General features: G+C 43.2%; 1 protein-coding gene across 1 annotated transcript; it reads right to left on the bottom strand.

Moving 5' to 3' along the window:
* Positions 1-678: 678 nt before the first annotated feature.
* Positions 679-18552, bottom strand: LOC1280143 (uncharacterized protein DDB_G0271670). Its single transcript, XM_061657506.1, has 7 exons — positions 18223-18552; positions 10495-11339; positions 10270-10371; positions 4231-4339; positions 3951-4127; positions 3460-3573; positions 679-2599 (listed from the first exon to the last, which is right to left on the bottom strand). Exons 1-7 carry the CDS (start codon positions 18386-18388, stop codon positions 2475-2477), a joined length of 1638 nt encoding a protein of 545 aa, XP_061513490.1. The 5' UTR covers positions 18389-18552; the 3' UTR covers positions 679-2474.
* Positions 18553-21701: the final 3149 nt, after the last annotated feature.

Consider the following 21701-nt stretch of genomic DNA (forward strand, 5'->3'; position numbering starts at 1 on the left):
AAGTACGCTGAGAATGAGGCCGATTTGAAAGAGCTTCTGGGAGCTTCGGGAGGGTATGGATTACAGGTGTGTGGAATCGGCAGCAAATGTAATGTTTTAGATGTTTGGGATATTGTTAGGTTTGTTTTTATTCAGCATTTATCCCCATGGTTCGTTTGCTTTCCAAGCAGAACTGTTTTGGAGGACGATCGAAAGAAGTAGTATGGTAAGCAGAATGGCAAATTTCATTTTAGGGAAGTCGAATCACATTGTTAACATTGGCCACTGACACTGGTTCATCGTTCTGTTCCTTTGTACGCTTGACGCTTGTCAAACGAATGCCAATTTGTACAAAAATATGAAACAGAAATAAAACAAATTGATATTCATTTGAAGCAGCTATGCGTATCTTTGTTGTCATGATTTTAATGTTATTCTAAACAATAACAAACCGCAATCTGTTAAGCTGGAATGGTTTCAGTGCAAAACAAGAAGTGCTTTTCAAAGGTATTTGATAACACAAAAAGCATAAATTTAGGCGCTATGTGAAGTGAATTGCATACTTTAAGGCAAAAGAAATTGAAGGAACAACATAGTAAATCATTCTGCAAGTATACAGCCATAAACAATCATCATTCTTTCGGACGTTTCAATCACGCTTGGGTGGGTGTAAACACAAGAGAAAAGCAACACACAGACTTAATCCAAATATATTTACCTTTATTAAACCGCTTTTATCTCACAGTGGTACACGGATGCTTCGATTTGCACCCGCAAAAGAGGGAAAACAGTTTGCCTGCTTGCCAAACCGTGGCGCTTGGTTGGCGCAAGGTGGTTTTGTCCCTTTTTTCTTCCTCCATCGCTCACAGGGTTAGGGTTGTTCTTGCGTTATTTTTTGTTCTTTGTTCTCACCGCTTCGTTACTTTTCACTGATTCCATGTGTCTTTTTTGTTGTTGTTGGTTTCAGTTTGGAGAATTTCCACGGTATTACCTTATTACCACGGTAGGGAGAGTTTTCCTTTCTCTTCGTGGCATCATTAACTGTTATTTGTATTTGGACATGCTCGTTTTTTTTCTCTCTTTGTCGGTTGTGTTGTCTTATTTGCTGGGCATCGTTTTTTACTTCAACTTTTTCCTTTCTTTTTATATACAATCTTCCTACCGTCAAGTGAATCAACCTTCTGCACTTCGGCGACGCGTTTTGTTGTAGTTCTTTGTGTTTGTGTGTGTGTCTGTAAAGTGTAGTTTTACTTTAGAAAGAATGCTTTCAGTAGTTCTGTTGGTTTGCTTTTGAATGTTAGTTTTCTTGTGGGTTTTTTTTTTCATTTTTTTTTTGCTTTGTTCAACCAGCACCGACTCTACACTTAGCTAACAGAGTTTTTGTTTATCATTTTCAACGTTTATTCTTCACAAACAACGCTCATCAAAGACGGGCAAATGGGTTTTACAGTTGGGGTTTTTTGTTTTTTTTTAATCATCGTTCTTGTTCCCTACCTATTACGCTGTTCCAGCTCACCCTTAACCGTTTTAGTTACGAGTTTCGTACTTTATTTGCATTGTTCCATCGGCATGGAAAAGGAGTGTTTTGTTTTTGTTCTCATTCTCTCTCTCTCTAATTAGTGTTTTAAATGCGTACCGTCCCGCTCTGCTTGACTTGAAAGAGTGATTTTCTATTAAATATTCCATCCATGTTGGCTTACCCTCGGTAAACTAATTTTAAATGTTAAATGAAGAGCTTTAGAAGTGAAATTAAATGACACAAACAGAACATCCAGCAACTTAATTCAAGTTTGCGTTACTGACAAAACGAAATTTATCTCTGTTTCGTTTGTGGAATGTGGAATGATGTTGGAAACGAATCGGGCAATCGGGTACGCCTGCCAGTTTTAGCCCCGATGTAGTTTTTATTTTATTTTATTTACTAGCTTTTACAAATACCATACAAAGTTACATCAAACGCTACGTTAAATTTGATTTATGCCATTTCGTTTACCTATATGTACAATGCGTGGTTCCATGCTGGGCTGTTCTTAATTAATCACTCAGCGGATGTACGGAGTTTCCGCTCCGTAACGCTGTGCTCACTCGACCGTGAGCTAAACGTCGATCGTAATTACTTTACACAAAACTGCAACCCCTTAGCCACCAGGGTTCGGTGAGTGGGGGGAGCTGTTTTAATGTGCACATTGAACATGGCTCGATTTGTATTCGTCTAGTTTTTTTTTGTTTTGTTTTTGTTTTTTGTCATTAGTTTGTCCTCCCGGATTCTCGAGCTTGCCAGGTGAACAGGAACAGGAAGCAGATTTCTCTGCTCGAGGTTCAACGTTTCGTCTGACTATCGCTTGTATCCCACTATGCTACAGCATACCTGTTTCTGTTTGTCTGTGTGTGTTGGTTTTGTTTTTGTTTTTGTTTTGCAGCTTCCGTCCCATCCGCCGTTCTACGTACAACGGCGCGTTAGTCGTTGGCATCGCTGGCCTCCTTGTGCAGTGAACTCAATGCATATTTAAGACGAAATTGATGACCTGATATGTTACAACTGCCAGCGGCAGATGAATGTGTGACGCCACCAGGACCGCATTCCCATGGTCACCGTGCTGCATGGCGGCCGGGTTTTCACCTGTTCCCGATTTGTTTGTGTGTGTGTGTGTGCGTGATATGACAGTGGAAAAGAGAGAAAGAAAGAAAAAGGCATACCATGAGAGTTTTGCTGCTGGCGGCGAGGTTTAACAGGGGAGGGAGAAAATGTCCTAGGAACACACATTTTATCAGAATGCACTGACAAACTCATTGTATGGGACAGGTTGACACCAGCAACCGGGGAACAAAAGGTTCCCGATGAGCGTTGTACGTCATAGCATTATGCAATGGTTTAAAAAAAATCAATACGACCAGTCGTGGCAAAAATTTGATTAGATGATGAAAAATTAAAAGTAAAATTTATGATTGATGGGAATATTCGAGGAATAAATTTAACACTCTTTTATCAGATTATCAAGCTAGTCACGAACGACATGCTGTGATTCTGTTCCATAAGGTTGCTAAGAAAATGTTTCATAACCACTCCTGAAGGTATGCAATATAGCAATTTGGTACTGCGAGGTGCCTACCAACCACATAGTATACATTTAGGCGCTACACACTGTATGAACAGTAATGGCTTCGCAAGTGCTGACTCGGAAAGATTTTTAAACAATGTTTAATAATTTATAAAATTTACTGTCATTATTGTGAGGGAATTGAATTGTTCAGGAGTAAAATTCTGACTGCTTTTTTATAAATCTTAGAAGATGAAGCGATCTATAAAGGTAATGTTTTGTAGAAACAAATTTGAACGAACTATCTCAATGGAGCAGACGCAAGCAAAACTGTCCAACATGCCCCATTCCATTCGTTCATTGAAAGTTGTTGGTCCATAACATGCTTTTTTGTTGTTTACGTTAAAGCACCAGCATGCAGTGCTGGTTTACCTTTACTTACCGTTCAGAATATGCACCAGCGTAGAAGCAGCGACAGCGTTGTTCGAAACGCACGAATAGTTCCCCGAGTTGAGTGTATTCGTGTGTGAAATGACAAGCTCCGAGTACCGATTGTCTGTGGGACGAAAACAAAAAAAAAGCAGAGCAGACACAAAGAGCAGAGAGAATGTGTTAAAAAGATAGATGCTTAAGGAGCAGCATGAAGGAAGACGAAGGACTGCATGCGAATGTAAAGTTGCCGTACGGTTGAGTGCTGGCATTGCTTTATGCACCGTTGAAACGGATACATACATTTATTCAGTCAGCTGCACAGATTGAACTTCACCCCTCCCACATACATATCTGTATTCAAATTTGAATTTACATAAAGAGGTTACTCTGGTGTAAGTTTATCGTTTTGTCAGCGTGTTTGTGTGTGTTTAAGAATCACAACCTTTTTGCATTCGCTGTTGATAAAGGATAATGTGAGGCGGACGGCCGCAACCTACTTACCCGCCTCCGTTGACACGTTCACGCCCCGGTGCGCATCGTAGTTAATCATGCGATTGTTGTGATACCAGAATATGTACAGCGGTGGCTCGTTGCTTTGCACGACGCGACACGTTAACCGGAGCATCGAGCCCGGTTTGAGATACTTTTCCGACGGTCCAAAAATCTCTGCCTTTGCCTCTGCGGAACGAGAGAAGCGGAAGCAGGAAAGGGAGAAAGGGAACGAATGTGATAAATGGAATGCTGGTGGTGCTGATGGCACCGACGGCTGGGTGCTACTTACCAACCACGTCCAGCTTGACGAAGATTGACGTCGGCGGATGGGTCGAAACCTGACACTCGTACAGCCCGGCGTCCCGCAGCTGGACGTATTTGATCTGCAGTGGCCATTCCTGGTGGTTGAGAGAAGGGAAGGTAGAAAGGTGTTTTGGTTAAGATTTTGATGAAAATCGAATTTATCCCAACGAAATCATTGATTGGCGCTAGTTGGAAAATGAGCAAGTGTTTGAAAAGCTTTGTTTTGCCAGTTTGTAATTGGTTCAACGAACCTTTTATTTTATTTTTGTGCTAAAATACTTAAGAAGCTGCACTAGAACAATAACAAGCATGCTACGTAATGCAGATTGCATAATGTTAGGCTGCCCCTAAATTGCTTTAGCACCTGAATGCAGGCTTTCATTTCATTTTCTGACTGTACGTTTGCTACAGAACCTTTTATTCATACATATATTCATTGTTTGTATTTTTTTAAATTTGTTTGAACTGTTTCGGTGTAAAATACAAAATCTTTCAACATAAAATATCTTATACAGATTTGGACATTGACAAAAAACGCATTTTAGCTGAAGAATCATGCATACGCTTGCAATCAATTTACAGCAATGTTTTTGCCATTGCATTTGCTTAAAAGAGTTGTTGCTCCGTTGGCAAAATCGAATGCTCGCGACTGCAATAAAACCAGATTCACCGTCATGTTTTGATTTTCTCTTCTAAAATAATAAACTTCGCCACCACCGGCCACAAATGTTTATAGCTCAATTCATCAGCAAGGTCGTAGAATCGATTGATGTGATTGTATTGACCATGCATATTGAGATCCATTGCTGGCAATATTTCGGTTTTGATGTTTCAGCATACGGTTCGCTAGCCGACAACAACAAAAAAACGACAATAACCATCAATCCCTGAAGCCATAGCCGAGTTCTAGCCACGCGCACTCTCTGTCGGCCGCTCGATTGTTCCATCAATCCCGTCGGCCATTATTCGTCGGTGCGGATCGATATCGTGCTCGCAGCAATAGTCTATGCCGGTCACGACTTAGCGCGCCTACCGCGAGGGCACCTTTAAACGATGACCAATGGGACATTATTGCTCTCCACGCCTTCAACGTGGAACGTGTTTTCTTCGTTTCTCCCATTGTGCTATTATCCGCTTCCCCCCAAAAGGCTTCCCCCTGTTGGGATGCCCTGGGAGGAAGAGGACGATAAAAGCAAAACTTTATCTACCACCATGGCAAGCGGGCAGACACGACGAGCGGTGGACGAATACGAAAATTAGCTCAATTGGGTCTCCCGGGGTGCAATGGGTACCGTCCCGGTCGTTTAGGGAACTAATGGTCCTGCTCCGGTCGTGCCCGTTCCCTCCAAAGAATTGGTCCCCACAAAGTTTTGCGTGTTTAGGGGGTGGAGGAGCGTACAAACGAAATCGAATGGAAGAAAAAAAGCCTTATAACGAATTCATCTTCTTTGAATGCTTCCGGTGAACGCGTGCTGCTGAAACCATCCTATAAAACCTACCCCAACAACTTACCCACACTGAAACGGGGAAGGTCAGCGAAAAGAAGAAAAAAAGGTCCTCCAAAATTCACTACCACAGCCTACGCCAACCTCAGCCGGCGCTAAAAGATTGATAAAACCGACCGCCCATGGAATTTCCCCGACGGAATTCAACAGAATATTGTCGAACGTGGCAGCAGCGTGCTTTTCTCGTGCACCAATATCCCGCCCCTCGAGTCACGCGACCGTTTCTTCCCAGTAATTACCGGCGACGTGCCAAAAACAAATAGCTACCAATGTTTCGCAAAAGCAAGCATATTCCGCTGCCACGCCAGGTAATGCGGAAGCGCTACGGAAGCAACACATTTCCCGGGAGAGGTTAGACGCTTAAACGAGGAACGCGACGGTACGTGGTGATGGGTAGGGAAGGGAGGGGGATAATGTTCCCGGAAAGACGTACAGTGCGTTTGCACGTACGAGTGGCTTTCCGTACAGTGGTTGACAGAGTGGTAAGAGGTATTGCATTATTTATGAGTTTTTGTGGATGGGCGGCTTTTTCCCAAAAAATGTTTATTTTTTGTTGTTGTTGCGAATTCTTTTTCCTTTTTGTTATTTACTTTGTAAGACGTCCAACATACTTTTATCTTCAAATGTAAGTAGTGCATTTTTTCTAGCACGCACTGTACCGATTTCACTAAATTTTTCTATCGCTTCTAAAACGTGACGAGAACACATTTACATTCACGCAACAGCTCGTAACTTCGTGACTTCCGCCCTTTTGCCCCCCCCCCCTCCAAAACAATAGTAGCAGCGTGTCTTTTAAAGCATTCAAGCAACACTGGCTTCGATTTGTTTGGATTTGTTTGTTTGTTTCGGATGGTTAAACTTATCGAAAGCAAAAGGCAATCACGTTTTGCTAATGGCATCCACGCAAAAGCTCCATCCATTTGATGCCTGTGTGTCGGCTGCTTAAACTGTTTGTGCGTGCTGGAATGTCTTACCGAAACTTTGGTTCAGAAGAAGCCAGCAGTTAATTAAGCGAGGAGTGAATAATGGCTGGCTTCGCGCAAACACAGCACAGCCGCGCTTCTCAATTAGAAGAAGTGTTTGAATGTCTTCGTCGGATTGTTTCTAATGCACGGTCGGCACGCGGCGGAACGATCAATGCTGAACAGCAAAATTAGAAAGAAGAATGGGAGTCGGGAATTTTAATTGAAATCTGAATGGGGAAACAGAAAGGGCCACGCAACTCAATAGCAGGATGGTTCACGTGGCGATTAAATTATTTACGCCTTATTGCTGCCAAACGTACCACAAACGCAATACAAGTCCGGATTGTTGATTAAACTAAAGCCGAACCAACCATACCGCGCGTCAAACTCGTATCGTTTTCTGCTGCACTGCTACATGTGCTTGAAGCATGCGAGCCATTGCTCACCGTTTCCGAACGTTCCGAACACACTCACTCGCTAGCTGCAAATGGACGGCATAATGAACGAGCCTGGAGACGATGGGAAAGTACCATGCCACGGTCACACCCACCGGCAGGCGAGTACGAACCGAGGTTGAAATTTATTACAACCGATTGACGGTGAATGATGGGCTTTGCGCTTCCGCCTCGATGCAGCTGCGGTTTTGGGCAGCTAAATGCATCCGGGTTTTGCAAAATGCAGCGTGCACACTGTTAGCCATTTCTGCTGCTCGATGGTGTGTGCGTGAAGCGACAATGATGATGATGATCATGAGCATGATGATTGAATTTGCACACACAACCTGCTGCTGGAGCCTGCAAGGAGCACTAGAGATGGTTTGTTGAATAATGTAACCCAACTGAGGATGCGTTCCGTATACGGCCCGGAACGGATTTACAACTGAGCACGGCGACGGGCGCACAGTGGACAACGGTCGTAGCATAAGTGGTTAAAATCGCTTTTTGTTTTGTTAAAGATAAGGATTTACTCCCTAAGGTATGCAAAATTGCCTGAAAAAACGCCTGAAGTTATGCAATCATGTGGAAATGTAACGCTTTATTGCTTGCTTGTTTGTACTGATCACCTTAAAATGCTTCTTGCGCTGTTGCTTTTGTCCTTTTTTGACAGTATTTTTCAAAATGGTTCAAAAGATATAAAAGACCTTCCGATTAACCGAAATGTTAAGATAATCGTTTTCCCAAAACGAAGAAATCAAGCATATTGTCCAAAATTCTAGAGCTCGCCAACGATAAAACGCAGATGCTACCGGCTAGATCGTATTCCCTCCGAAGCGGCATATGAAATTGAACTTGTGAGTAAAACCACAGACACCGCAACGATTCCTGGGAAAGCACCGTGCACGCCGTGCGTCCCGCAAAGTGCTCCGAAGTGCTGTTCGGCATCGCAAGCGGGAGTGTTTTAAGAGCGAAAACGAATGCCAAATGGGCGCTGAAAGGTTCCATTGCAGTTCCACCCAGCGCACTCGCGATGGAAACGGATGGATGGTTGATTGATACGATCGTACAGCTGGTTTGCATGGTGAACAGTGAACAGTGCTGCAAGGTGTGTGTGTGTGTGTGTGTGAGAGAGAGAGAAAGAGAGGGAGCATAAAACAGCATTCCTGGTGCGGGGCTTTGCAAGCACACTTCATGTTCGAGTGAGCGGTAAGACTAAAACCACTTCCGTCCCTGCACACAACTGCGCACAAATGGATTCAGATGAATTGCTTTAATTTCCACCAGCACGTGTGTACGTGTGTATGTGTGTGTGTGTAAGTAGTACCGTAGTGAGTAGTGTGTGGAGCACTGGGGAACACTTTCTGCGTGCGTTAAAAATGACTTCCCATCTAGTACCGGGACCGAACGGGGATTCCGGGCTGCACAAACGTCTCAAGCATCTTTCATCTGTCTCTCGAGCCATGAATAATTTAAGCTCAACCGTCACTTACCAACCACCAGGGATACATTGGTTCGCGGAGAGAGGGGGAAGGGGATGAAAACACGCTGTTGAAACGAAAAATCAGACCACGTGACACAGCGTCAGCGTGCTGTTTCCTCACCAAGAGCACTTAATGTGCGCCAAATCGGCCAAGTGTAATAATTTCGTTTGATGCACCACGGTCGGAAGGGGCCCCCATGCCTGGTTCATTCCCACTTCATGCTGCACTATGCTGGCGACGGTTGTGCGCACGGTTATGCTGACGGTATATGTGGAACATTTTGCGTACCAATGACTGACGAGGAGAGAGGCGCAAAGTCATTGAATTGTTACGCCTAAAGCACATGCCGCGATAGGAATGGTTTAATTGGCTCTTTGCTGTGCGCATTAAAGCCCGCGCTAGAGCTCCAGTGAAAATGAACGTGAAATTTTGGGTTTTCTGCTATAGATCAATAAATTTGCATTAAAATTTGGATTATCGTACATCAAAAGAAAGGATATTCAATTCCCCAGCTATCTAGACTATACACAATTGTGTATTGATAAATTAAATACATTTACTTGTGATTCCCATGCACGCTTGTAGTTTTGTTTTGTGTGTGACATTATTGCACAATTTTATCAAATACATCCTTCATTTTTACCATACAAAAAAGGGGTGTCAGCGAAATACTTTGTTGAATGTTGTAGTTTTGTGAGATGTCAGTCACATGCTCAATGTTTCATTTTCACTTGGGCCGTTTTAAGGGACAACGAGATGATTATGAAAAATTAAACATTCATGTTGCAGTTGTTGCCAGACCTATCATAGTGATGATATGTAAATTTCAATACTAAAGTATTTGAAAACGGCTTGACAACAACTTGACTTCCCTTTCAGACAGAGTACCTAATTCACCTGCACTTAAGCGCTTAAGCCGAATGCTGCACCTCCCATAGCAAGAAGCTCGACCGAGAAGCGATGCCATCATCCATTGCAATCAGATCCAGTTCCGGCACGTTCCTGCAGGATGCCTCTTTAAAATCCCACCGGTAGTTCGGCACGTAACACTGGCTCTATCTCCGGCAGCCTCAACACTGCGGTATTTTTCGAAAGGGAAGGGTGGGTAAAATCACGCCCGAATCGTAAACGTGGCTAACCGTAAACGTGGCACTAAAACTGCTTTACCATCACCTCGATACCTTGTGTAAGCTGTAAGATGTCACAGCCAGTGGTAAGATTCATCATACACCGCTTGACACACGGGGTGTATCACCCTGGAGTCACTTTGATGATGAAGTGGGATTTCTCGCATCGTTCCAACAAGCCCAGCGTTGGTGTGTGAGTGTGTGTTTTCTTTTGCACATGCTCAAAAATTCTGTTCATTTCCTAATGGAATCGTCCACTCGGATCGTTGAGAGCGCAACCGGGCAGCAAAGCAAAGGGTGCTTAGCTCGATCAAAGAAACACCGTCACCCAAGGGAGAAGAGGGGCATAAGAGCACGTTTTGTAATACCGTTTTTGCGGGTGCTTCTAGCAGCAAGCAGGGTTTTTTTTTTTAAATGAAATGCTGCGCTCAGCAGCAAAAAGCTCAAAGATCTCAAAGCAATGGAGGCGCCTGGTCGTTCACTGTCGCGCGCGCACATGGTATCACTTACCTCGGTATCCTCCGAGTGGATGATGTTGAACCGCTCGTCACTGCTGTAGGTGGTGAAGCCGATCGTTAGCAGGTGATAATCTTTCCGCCTTATCCACGACACCTGCGCAGTGCGAGAGGGAAAAGGGCGTAAACGTAAAGTCCGTCCAGCACCACCTCCAGCACTTTTTGCCGTGGGCCAAAAGGGTAAGGGAAATCCAACGCACACACACACACACACACTTACCACGCCTTCGCCGATGTTGCGCACCGCGCACGGCAGCACCGCTATCGAGCCGACCTGGGACGCGATCGTCGTGTGGTTATCGGTTTCAAAGTACATCTTGCTGAAGTTACCCTCGGGTGTGGTGGTCAGTTCGCCACCCTCGAGCCGATTACCGCTCGGCTCCTGCTCCGACGCGGCCAGTGGTCTACTACCGGCCGACTTTCCGGCCGCTGCAGTCTTGGCGGTGCTGCTGCTGCCCGAAAATCCCACCGGCACCTTCTGGCCCGGTCCAATCTTGGCCGACTCGGCACCGCCGCTCTCGGCGAGTATTAGATTGGCGCTAGAGATTTTGCTAAAACTACTGCTGCCTGCAGCGGCCATTCCAACCGGTGCGATGGTGGTACCCGTGGCCGCCACCACCTTCGACAGCGGTGGTGTCCTTCGGGAAGCGGGCGAGTCATAGCCGCTGGTGGTGGTGCTGCTGCTGCTGCCGTCTCGGTTACTATTACTACTGCCAGTCGGGCCACGCTTGCTTCCCTCGAGCGCCGGCTGGGATGGCGTTACCTTGAGCGCACCCGAACCCACCAGCGGGAGCGTTTTGCCCCGGGAGCTGTTGGGGCTGTCCTGCACGAGGGCTTCGAACCGGGGCAGCGCCTCGAACGCAGGAAGCGCGGTGGCTGAGGGCGAAGTGTACGGACCGCCGCCGGCACTGGAGGGACTCGTACTTTCGAGCCAACTGCTGCCAGTGCTGCTGCCACTAGTGTTGATGATGGTGGTGGTGGTAGTTGTACTGCTGCTGCTGCTACTAGTGGTGGTTGTTACAGTGCTGGCGGGCGTGGTGCTGCTACTGGGTGGTGTGATCAAACCTGCAACACAAAGAGAAAATAGAAATGGCTTTATTAGTGATGCAATTGCCGGAAGATTTCGTCCCGGAAGAAAGCACGTTTGCAGTAGCAATTTAAAGCCATTTACTTTGCAATTGAAACGAGCGTCTCCCAAGCGTCTTGCTATCAAAGGGCTATCAATTTTGAAAAGCGGCCATATACCAGGGAAGCAGCGGCACCATTAATCACACCGCGATGGGCGCCGTGTTGTGTGCAGGCTTCACAACCCCTGGTCCATGATTGTATATTTTCATTTCAATTAGTGCTATTGCTCATCCCCGGCTCCGGCGCCCTCGGAAAAGTTGCGTTAATTGAAATAAATCTTGTGCAAGCTGCGCCTCACTTGCGCGCGTGTAATTGTTGCACGCAAAGGGGCCTCGGTGGAACTCGTGACTCGCCTGAAGAGCAACAATTTCCTCATCGATCATCGAGCGTCAAGCTATTACAGTGTATGGTGTAAGGTGTGCCTGTGTTTCTCTCTCTCTCTCTCTCTCTCTCTCTCTCTCTCTCTCTCTCTCAGTGTGGAGTGTATATGAAGCGTTGTTTCTAGCTCCTAGCTCCACACCTTCTGCCGGGAACGGGTCGATGGTCTGGTGGCGTAATTTTGTTAAGTAGTTATTTGTCTGCCCGGTTTCGGAAGGGGGAGAGAATGTGCTAAATTTTTCAATTAGGCAAGTAATTTTCACGCAAAACTTTTCGCCAAACTGCTGTCGGGCAGGTGAAGGCGAATAGGGAAGGGTGAAGTGAGGGTATAGGGGGTATAGGTGTGAAATGGGGCGTTTTGCGTTTTGGCCTGGGGTTGCTTTACTCGGGCAGTGCAAATTTTAATGTGGCTTCAAGTAAGACTAATGGTAGCTAGAGGAACATACATAGATGGCTCGTTCTAAGGCTTTGAATGACTTTTTGTTCGCAGCAAGAATTTTTTTTTTGGTTTTGGTTTTGGTAAAGAGTACAAAATGAAAGTTCATTCGAATGTAATTGCCTTCATTTATTATCAAAGTTTACACCTAAATAATCGGGCATAAATGAACAGGTTTTTTGAAATTCATTCATCTTACTGTTAATTTTCATCTAATTTTTCATTCATCTTACTGTGTTTACCATATTAGTCAAGGTATAAGTTAGAAAGCTAAGGCTATTATTAGTTAGAAGTTAGAAGTTATTTAGAAAACACTATTTGAAAATTTTATACAAACTAAGATACGTCGAAGATCCATTTGTTTGGCATGTATCTATTTTAAATGAATTGTATTGCTTTCAAAAACGTTTTAAAGCATCGTTTCAAACTTTTCAGACCTTCTCTTAAGATTTTTATGATATAATATCTAAAAACCTGTTAATATAGAATTTTGTCTTCTAGTTTTATATGAATAGGATTCCCAGTGGTGCTGTATGATTTTCTTTTCATAGTTTTTTGAAGGTATTGAAGCACACTATAAAATTTTGTAACATATTTTACATGTACGTGCTTGTGCTGAATAATTATCAACCTTAGAATTCTATTTTATGAAAATAAATAACAACCGAAATTTATTTATTTTAACTTGGTTGAAAATATCATATTATCAAAGCATGATCTATTGTATCCAATAAAAATAAAAAAAAATGTATTGTGAAGAAAAATATCTCGGCAAATTGAAGTAATGACAAATTATTGGCAGGCGCAGGCACAAACAATTGGCCTTTATAACCAATGATAAAATAATCTCAAACATTTCTAAAGAATGATTTGTGGATTAGTAAAAATACAAATATATTGAAATGGCCTGTTAAAATAAAATAAAAAATAAATAGAACATGAATCTCACTATATATAAAATCGAAAATCGCCGCAATGACGTGAGAGTTAACATTCAGCAAGAGAGAAAGAAAGCGGTGAGAGCAGAGCTCTCTTAGCAACGCGCGTTGCTGCGAAAGGACTTGCTCCAAGCACTATTGCTAGCCCGCGGATGTTGCGGGTAATGGTTACTTAGATTTTTTGTTTGGATAAATCGATTTGAAATCACGTGGTATTGGATATAATGAACATTTCTTAAATAATTAAAGATGCAAATTAGCCACCTGATGATGGCCCATCTCATACCCCTTCCCATTATAAATCAAGATAATCAAGGCTATATTTAAAAAACATATTTGAAAACTATGCAAAATAGCTTAATTGTGAAATGGTTGATATTCCAATTAATTCAATCATTCATAAAGCCAACCATACTCATTATTGGTGCTTAAGCACCTCAAATACTACATACATCGTCGTCATCAGCAGAAAAGTGTGGTATATAATATCCTGTAAAACGGGTTGCTATACCCGGTACGTCGAACATGTACACTCCCTCAAATCTTCTTCTATTTGTCGTAACGTCCTACGCGGACATGCCGGCCTTTACAGGCTTTCGAGACTTAATTCATTACCACGTGGCCGGATATTCAATCCTTGCTGCGGGCGGTCTGTCCATTCTGGGCTTGAACCCATGACGGGCATGTTATTGAGTCGTTCGAGTTGACGACCACGTACCACGGGACCGCCCCAAATCTACTACACCCTCAAATCTGCTACTCCGCATTACAGTCTGAGTCGGCACAAGGAAAACGCATGACAATAAGAAGCAGATGTAAGCGAGAGACCCTAAACGCCCATATGCTAAAAAACCTTGCTGAAATTTTGAGCGAGGAAGCGGCGGGAGTATTGATGGCTTGAAAATTAAAATTGAATTTGTAACGATTTGCTCGCGGGTGGGAAGAACTCCTTATTTCAGGATGTCCTTCTGGAACAAAGCACTAAAGGAAGAGATGGTTCATTGCGCAACATGGCTGCAACATACTGCGCGTTAGGTGAGACAACCGTGCGCACTGCATTTAGCCGGATCAGCATCAACTGCAGAATGATCCACAATGAAACTATGCTTACTGTAGCGTGCCCAAGAGGGCTGAAAAGATTCTGACTGTATCTATCAAGAATGATGGCGATATCTACCATGTGATGCTATCACCGTGCTATGGTGCTGATTAAGAACAACCACGTTATAATTAAGGACACGTCAAATTAAAAGCAAAATCTGAAAGATGTGGGGCTTCAAGAGTAATTAAAGTAGTTTGCCAGTAAACGTGAATTTAGTTAATTGATCTGGAAAGGCTATAACAGTGTTGAACCATTCTTTTCTATAACAGTATAGATTGGAATATTAGAACTACACCGTCGAAATAGCAATGTGAGGGAATATGTTCACTGTTGAAATTTGATGTTTTGCACAACAATAACAATTGTCTCATACACAAATACCAATCCCATTCAATACTTCAAAACCAGTTTCAGGATAGTAAAATAAAATTTTGACGGCGTTTTGGAAATGACCTTTTTGAAATTTAATTGGGATTGGATCTAAACATGTTGTATATGTGTTAGCGGCACCCTAATTTTTTAATCCACTGCACATCAATACGTTATTCAATTAACACGTTGTAGAGGTTACTACTTAGCAATTCTTTCCAAAAAATCACGCCGATAACTAAAAAATAATAATCAAAAATTATACATTTGTGTACAGAGGCATGGAACGTATCAGTTCCATTGAAAATAAGTAGGAATGCAGCTACTGAACCTTCTATTTTATCAAAATGGCCATAAAACACGCCAATCATGATTATCATTGTTATTACTTACAAGTGTTAGTAAATAAGATTCATTGGTACTTTACGTGCGTAACAAATAGCCTTAATTTTTAACACCGGTAAAAATAATTACAAAATTGCGTGACTTGGTTTTCAAAGGTTATTTAAGATTTAAGATTTACATCAGTATGGCTCAAAAGTAGCCTCATCGATATTTTACGGTTCTGCAATGTACAGTAAGAACTGTCCAGGAAGTTATAAGGTTAACACATTTGTAAGAACAAATAAGAACAAATAGGTGTTTGAGTTATGGTTGTTGCCACTGAACGTGTAGAGTTTAAAAATAATTCGAAATTTGAGGACATCCGGTAGATTTTACCGGGCCTTAACTAGTTAATAATAAATAATTATAAATAATAAATACGTAGTAAAATAAAATGATACAGAAATAAATAAAGAATGTTACAACAAATAACAAATAACAACAAATAAAAAACTAAAAAAAATTGCTATAATAAATAAATTTCGTCTACTATCAAGGGTAAAAGTGGGTAAAGAATTGACTTCTCTTTCCTTTTTCTTCTTCTTCTTCTTCTTCTTCTTCTTCTTCTTCTTCTTCTTCTTCTTCTTCTTCTTCTTCTACTTCTTCTTCTACTTCTTCTTCTTCTTCTTCTTCTTCTTCTTCGTCTTCTTCTTCTTCTTCTTCTTCTTCTTTGGCACAACAACAGTGGTCGGTCAAGGCCTGCTCTCTAATACTAGTGGGCTTGGCTTTCAGTGACTAATTGATTTCCCTCCATAGCAGGATAGTCAGTTCTACGTATGGGGACACGGTCCATTTGGGGCTTGAACCCATGACAGGCAAGTCGTACGAGTTGACGACTGTACCACGAGACCGGCGCTATCTTTACAGTCGCGAAGTTTTAATGATAGTACAGTCAGCTACAGTATTATAACTGTACTGAATTTTGGTAAAAGGTAAATGATTAAAGTACAGTACAGTAAATTAAACCGAAATTGAAAAACAACCATTAAAACTACTAAAATGGCTTTACAAATTGCATACAACTAGAGAAAAAAAAAAGCAAGATAAGATATATCGGTTGTGCGGAATGAAATAAAAGGCATCGAAGGATAAGCCGTTCCATTTATCTGCACATAAAGTTTTTTTTTAAATATATTTTTCAATGAAATGTGTGTTCAATGAAAGATATTTTAGTGATCTTTCGTTTGATGCCAAAATCATTTTTCTATGTTGAAAATTGTTTGTTTTACAGCCTCTACTAAGTGACCAGATTCTACCATAGAAACAGGTCCTCATATGATATTGAAAAAAGCTTCTTTTTTTTTTTGGAAAACATACTTTACCTTTCCCAATTAATGTGATAGCAACATTTAATAACGAAATGTAAGCGTATGCGTAATAAAAATTGCCACAGTGAATCAACCAGCTACCCTTACAATCTTACACAATTGCTGGAATCGATTCATGAAGGTAGATAAAGAAACATACACACACCAGTTAGCTTCACTCTCCTGCACCATTGATCAATCGATGAAACTTTGCCAACAAAAGCTAACTCCAGCCGTTTCTGCTGATGCTGGGACACGCTCAATCAGGTTTGGAGCGAAAATTTTCCATCGAAACCCATCCAATCATCCAATAGAACCAGTAAGCTTCGACAGGACTGGGGTGGGAAGAGTTGTCAAAAGAAAAGGAGACAATAAAACAGTGCGATCGAACTTTTCGTTCGATCCGTTCGGTTGGGTTGGATTTAAGGATGGTGCTAGTTTTTTATTGTTTTATCTGAGCCTTTTCCCCCCTCCTGACAGTGTAACAGTTTGCAACACTTTCCCGAACGGCGATGTAAACAGACAGTGAAACAGTGTATCTGGTATCCGGTCCGATCTTCCTTACTCTCTCTCTCTCTCTCTCTCTCTCTCTCTCTCTCTCTCTCTCTCTCTATCTCTCTTTATCTCTCTCTCTCCCTCTCTCTCTCTCTGTTCGCTTTCACTCTCGGTCCTCGACAGCACACTTTCTCGATAATCGATGAGATGGAAAATTCAATTTCACCAAGTACTAACTCGACGTTGAGGCTTGATTTTTCACCCCTTCAGCTCTTCAGCCCTTCTCACTCGACGCGGGCTGCAACTGGTGCTGATTGGCCGGGCGTTCTGAAACGCGGCCAGAAGTGTCCTCGCATTCGTCGCACCGTCTCACCGTCGCTTCCATGGGCAGTTGAGTTTCATTTTTATATAGTATCGATGCTTTCGCATCATCGGAACATTTGCAGGGTTTTTTTTCTGGTACGGTTTGCAAGCTTTTGCGAGGCAGTTCAGCGAAAGAATAGTCTCACAGCTCATGGCAGACCAGCCACTGTGCGTCTCCTTATCTGTGTGCTCAGTAGGTTGGAATATCGCACCGTACCAGTACACCTAAAAAAGCAGCAGCGCAACTTCCATTCTCGGAATCACATTTTTAATCATTGCGACGTTTTAAAAAGCTGTCACTGGTTGGATCTTTGATGAAATACGCATTACGGAGAATTTGGGAGATTTCGATTCGAGCTGAGAGGGTCATTCGGCAGCTACTGTCATTGATGCCATTTTGACAGGTCGGTATCTACGAGAGTACAGCAAGCAAGGCTCAGATTTGCTGGGTATCAATTTGAAGAAAAAAATGGTTGGTGGGAATAAAATGGTTGGAAAATAGAAAAAGAAATCCATCGTCATTCAGGATTGTTTTTACATTACATACATCTCATAGCTCTCCTGGAACCTGGGTACGTTCTGTCACAAATACACTCACTGTCAGCCACACTCGTAGACCATTTTGCTTGCGTTACACTTTTTTTTCGGCTTCCACAGTACATCCCTCTCATGACGTTCCCTCCCAATTTAAAGCCCAACGCTAACTCCGAGACGCACAAAACCTAAGCTTTCGGAGGAAAATGATGTTGGTATTTGTGGGGCCAAAACACTGATTACCCACAGCTCCCTCCCTCTGCTCGATTGCACTTATTGGATCAAACCGAGCGGAAGGTTAGACTCGTTGTCCGACTCCACTCTGGTGCGACAACTACGCCCTACTACTTTGCGAGGAACGATGGACTTGAAAATGAATTTTACGTAACATTGCCCTAACCGATTCCCGAAAGCGGAAAGCGTAATGAACCGTTCAGCATACAATGGAAGCTTTCAGTGGAACACGCAGGATAATAACAAAAACAAAACAATCCGAAACAATAACGTCACTTACCGCTTCCAACGCTCGTAGACTCTAAAATGATGAACAGGGTGCACCATTTTGTCAGCTGCGCTAGCCGTCGTCGCCGATCCAGGATGGTGTTTGTGCGGATGTTGTTGCTGCTACTACTACTGCTGCTGCTGCTGCTTCTTCTGCTGTTGCCGCCGCTGCTACACATTTGGTCCAGTTGCTGTTGCGTTGACCGTCGGGATGGGCGATCGTCTGTCTGCGGCCCTAGGCCTTTAGTGGGAGCTGGAGTGTTTGCTGTCGTCGCGTGCTTCACACAGTGTTGCAAATGGTGAAGGGTTTTGTATCGCCCGCGTTGAATTTGTTTCCCTCCCACCACACGGATGTGTTATCTTTGTTTTTTTTTCTCCTTGGAGGGCCTTTCTTTTCTCACTTAATGTTGGTGTGTGAGGCCAGCGGAAAGATAGGGACAGGCCAGACGAGGAAAGAAAGAAAGAGCGATGCGTAGGTGAAACCGGGAGAAAGACACAGTAGCACACAGCGGTAGGTCGGTGGGATGGGGACGGCCGACTAGCCGCAACGTGGCAATGCTCTCGGACGGCCCAAAGCAGTCACTCGTATCCAGTTCGGTGGATCCATTGTGAAAATGGGTAGAAAATTCGCTTTGCTTTCTTTAATCGCTGCTGCTGCTGCTACCGCTGCCGTCGGAAGCTTTTGTGCCTTTTGTTCCGTTCCGAAAAAGGTGATTGTTTCTTGTTTCTAGCGTCTCTTGTCGCGGCTCACGCTGCGCATCATCACACGCCGAGTCTGTAGCGTCAGCACTGTTGGGTTGAACGAGTCTGAAAGGAGAAGTAAGTTTGTGGGAGAAGTGTTAGAGCAAACGTTGTTCAAGAAGAGGAAGAATGACGTGAAGGCGATTGTATGCAATTGGATTAAAGCAGAAAAATTGATAGTTTAATATGATTGAAGTATTTCTGCCAAACAGCAGTTTTAGTGTTTGAGCATATCTTTGTGGTAGAATGTTGTGTGGAACCTAATTCTTTATATTTATTAGATAAAGTTTGCCACTTTCTTGAGCTTTTGTTAGCACATTGGTGGATGGTTTTGCGTAACAGTAAAGCGGTACATCACGCCACGAGCAAAGCTGTCAAATCCATCAATGGGGCCCTTTCCGTTGGAAGTTCGTAGGCTGAAATTTCAGCCTGTCAGCTGTTTGCATTGTATAGCAGTTTTCGAGCAGCTATCTAAGTGAGTACAATATACAGGTGGGCTTATCTCAAGGTGTATGAATTTAGCAGACTGATTTTTATCGCTTCTATTTCTGAATGAAGATTTTAAGGGTGTTTTGAGTATTCGTTAAGCCTCCAGAAAGCTTGTTTGAAAAAAAGTTTTCACCCATCCTGTCAAAAAGTGATATTCAAATTTGTCTTCAAAAAACATGCTATGAGACCACCTGGACTTCATACACTTTGATTCTTTAATGCACCTTGGAATAAATGTAAACACCACCTTGTTTTGCGATTTTTCGAGCAGGTACTCGAATCTATTTCTAGCTTTGAGGCTAGAATAATCTAGACTGAAAATTGCAGGCTAGTTTTGTGTGTGGTTTTGCATGGAGTGTTTACATGGTTTTAGCCTCCAACTGTCAAACTCCATACAAAAAACTGACTAGAATCGTGAAGGGCCCCAATATTTGGGCTGTGGCGTAGCCACGTGTCTATTGCAAATTTGGCAGTGAATGCTGAAAGCTGTCAAATCATGACAAGTGATTCAAAGACAGGAAAATGTGTCTATTATTTAATATTAAAAGCAACCGTGTAAAATCCATCAACTGACTCGTCATTTGCAAAACTGTTATTTTCGTTTTTGGAAGTCTGACATGTTTAGGAAGTTTTCCCAGCAATCGACACACTCTCACGCCCGTGCCCGGCCTTTTGCCTAGCTGTCTTTCTATTAGCTTCGATACGCGTCCAAATATTTCCGACAAACCATCGCAGGCAAATCGCTGCAAATATTCGTGTGGGAAGCAGTGATTGAATTTCAACGCGCGAGATGTACGCGTTTGGCATGACAGTTGGGCTCCGGGCGGCTTCCCCATGCGTTTGGCGTTTCGGGTATTTTGTATCTATTTTCGGCCGTTGACTTCCAAGAAAATAGGAACACAGCTTTGTACAGCATCCCTTACCGAGCGACCGAGTGAAAACGACCAAGGAAAGAAAACACGACGTATTCTATGAATTTTCAACTTGGATTACAAGCAGTGTATGCAAAGTTGGCGAGAGGACAAATTTGAGATAGCGTTGCGGGGTAGCTAAAGCAAAATAAACCAAACCTCCGGAGGGGAGGTTTGGCGGACACGTGCAACTTTTTACTCAAAGCACACAAAAAAATCGCCTCCCTTCCAAAAACACAACGTACCAAAAGCTTGTTGAGCAAAGTCGGTGTCATTGTTACACTACTGCTGCTTTTTTTGTTTGTGGACATTGTTTGGTGATTGTTTATTTTCTCCTTCCATTCCATTCCAGGCTGAAGGTTTTGCGGTTGTCAAACAAAAAAGCACTGATTCGGCGTGATACGTCACCTCAGATTACCGAGCGAGCAGGGATTTTTTTCTTCTATTTTCGTCGTGTTGTTGACCAATTTTTTTCTCTGCCAAAAAACGAAAAGCCCAACAGCATAATGGACACGGAGCGGAGTCGGATTAAGGATTATGATATTGGATGAAATAGCTCCCAGGATCGGCACAACTTCATCCCCAAGCTTGGTGAGGAGTTGCTGTTTGCTTGCTTGCTTGCTTGTTGGTTTGTTTGCCGTGATTTAATGCTGATCTGTGTTGGAATGGGAAATTATAAATCTCCTTATACCCGTTGCTTTCATTTCAGCGCAAACGGTTTTATCCTTTTTGCTAGTGCTTTATTTAGTGCTGCAATTTGCGTTTTAGATTACTTGCGCGAGCGCTAGCGCTCTCCCTCTCTGGTACATTCTTCATTCATTCATCCATTGTCTGTTTGCATAAACAGTTGCTCTGAAATAAATGTTGGGACAGTTTCTGTGCAACCAAAAAAAGCCATTCTCTGAAGGTCATGAGAACTGCCCCCGAGAAAGGTTGCAAAAGGTGACGCATATTAATTGCACCTGTTCCCGTGGGTTTGAGCTAGCAAGAAAATTTCCCTGCCCCGGAACGTGATGGATGGAGCCAGTCGAGTGGCAAAAACCGAGCGTGTAAAGCGACCATACAAAAAAGCGAAACTCTTCTCACGTCTCCACGGCCAGCTGTGTTATGCTGTATCTCCCACAGGGGAGGGGAGCCATCATACCGCAAACGGTTGACGCAAGCGAACACAAACACCACCTAACACCACCAGCACCTACGCAACGTTTGCTGCTGCCCGAAGTTGCTCACTAATTAAGTCATCCATTGTCAAACAACGTCTTGGACAGGCACAGTCAGCACCTCTGCCCTTCTGCAAACCACCACGCACCTTTTTTGCAGATCTTTGTTTGGCGGTGAGGTTGGTTGAAAA

Source organism: Anopheles gambiae, chromosome 3 (assembly GCF_943734735.2).
Source record: "Anopheles gambiae chromosome 3, idAnoGambNW_F1_1, whole genome shotgun sequence".
In the NCBI taxonomy this organism is placed as follows: domain Eukaryota; kingdom Metazoa; phylum Arthropoda; class Insecta; order Diptera; family Culicidae; genus Anopheles; species Anopheles gambiae.

Excerpts from the sequence above, each read along its gene's own strand:
- LOC1280143 (XM_061657506.1), bottom strand. The coding sequence starts at position 18,388 with ATGTGTAGCAGCGGCGGCAACAGCAGAAGAAGCAGCAGCAGCAGCAGT. Across the intron at positions 4,128-4,230 it reads CGTCAAGCTGGACGTGGTTG|AGGCAAAGGCAGAGATTTTT; the intron begins GTAAGTAGCACC and ends CTCGTTCCGCAG. Across the intron at positions 2,600-3,459 it reads GCTGGTGCATATTCTGAACG|GTGAAAACCCGGCCGCCATG; the intron begins GTAAGTAAAGGT and ends AATCGGGAACAG.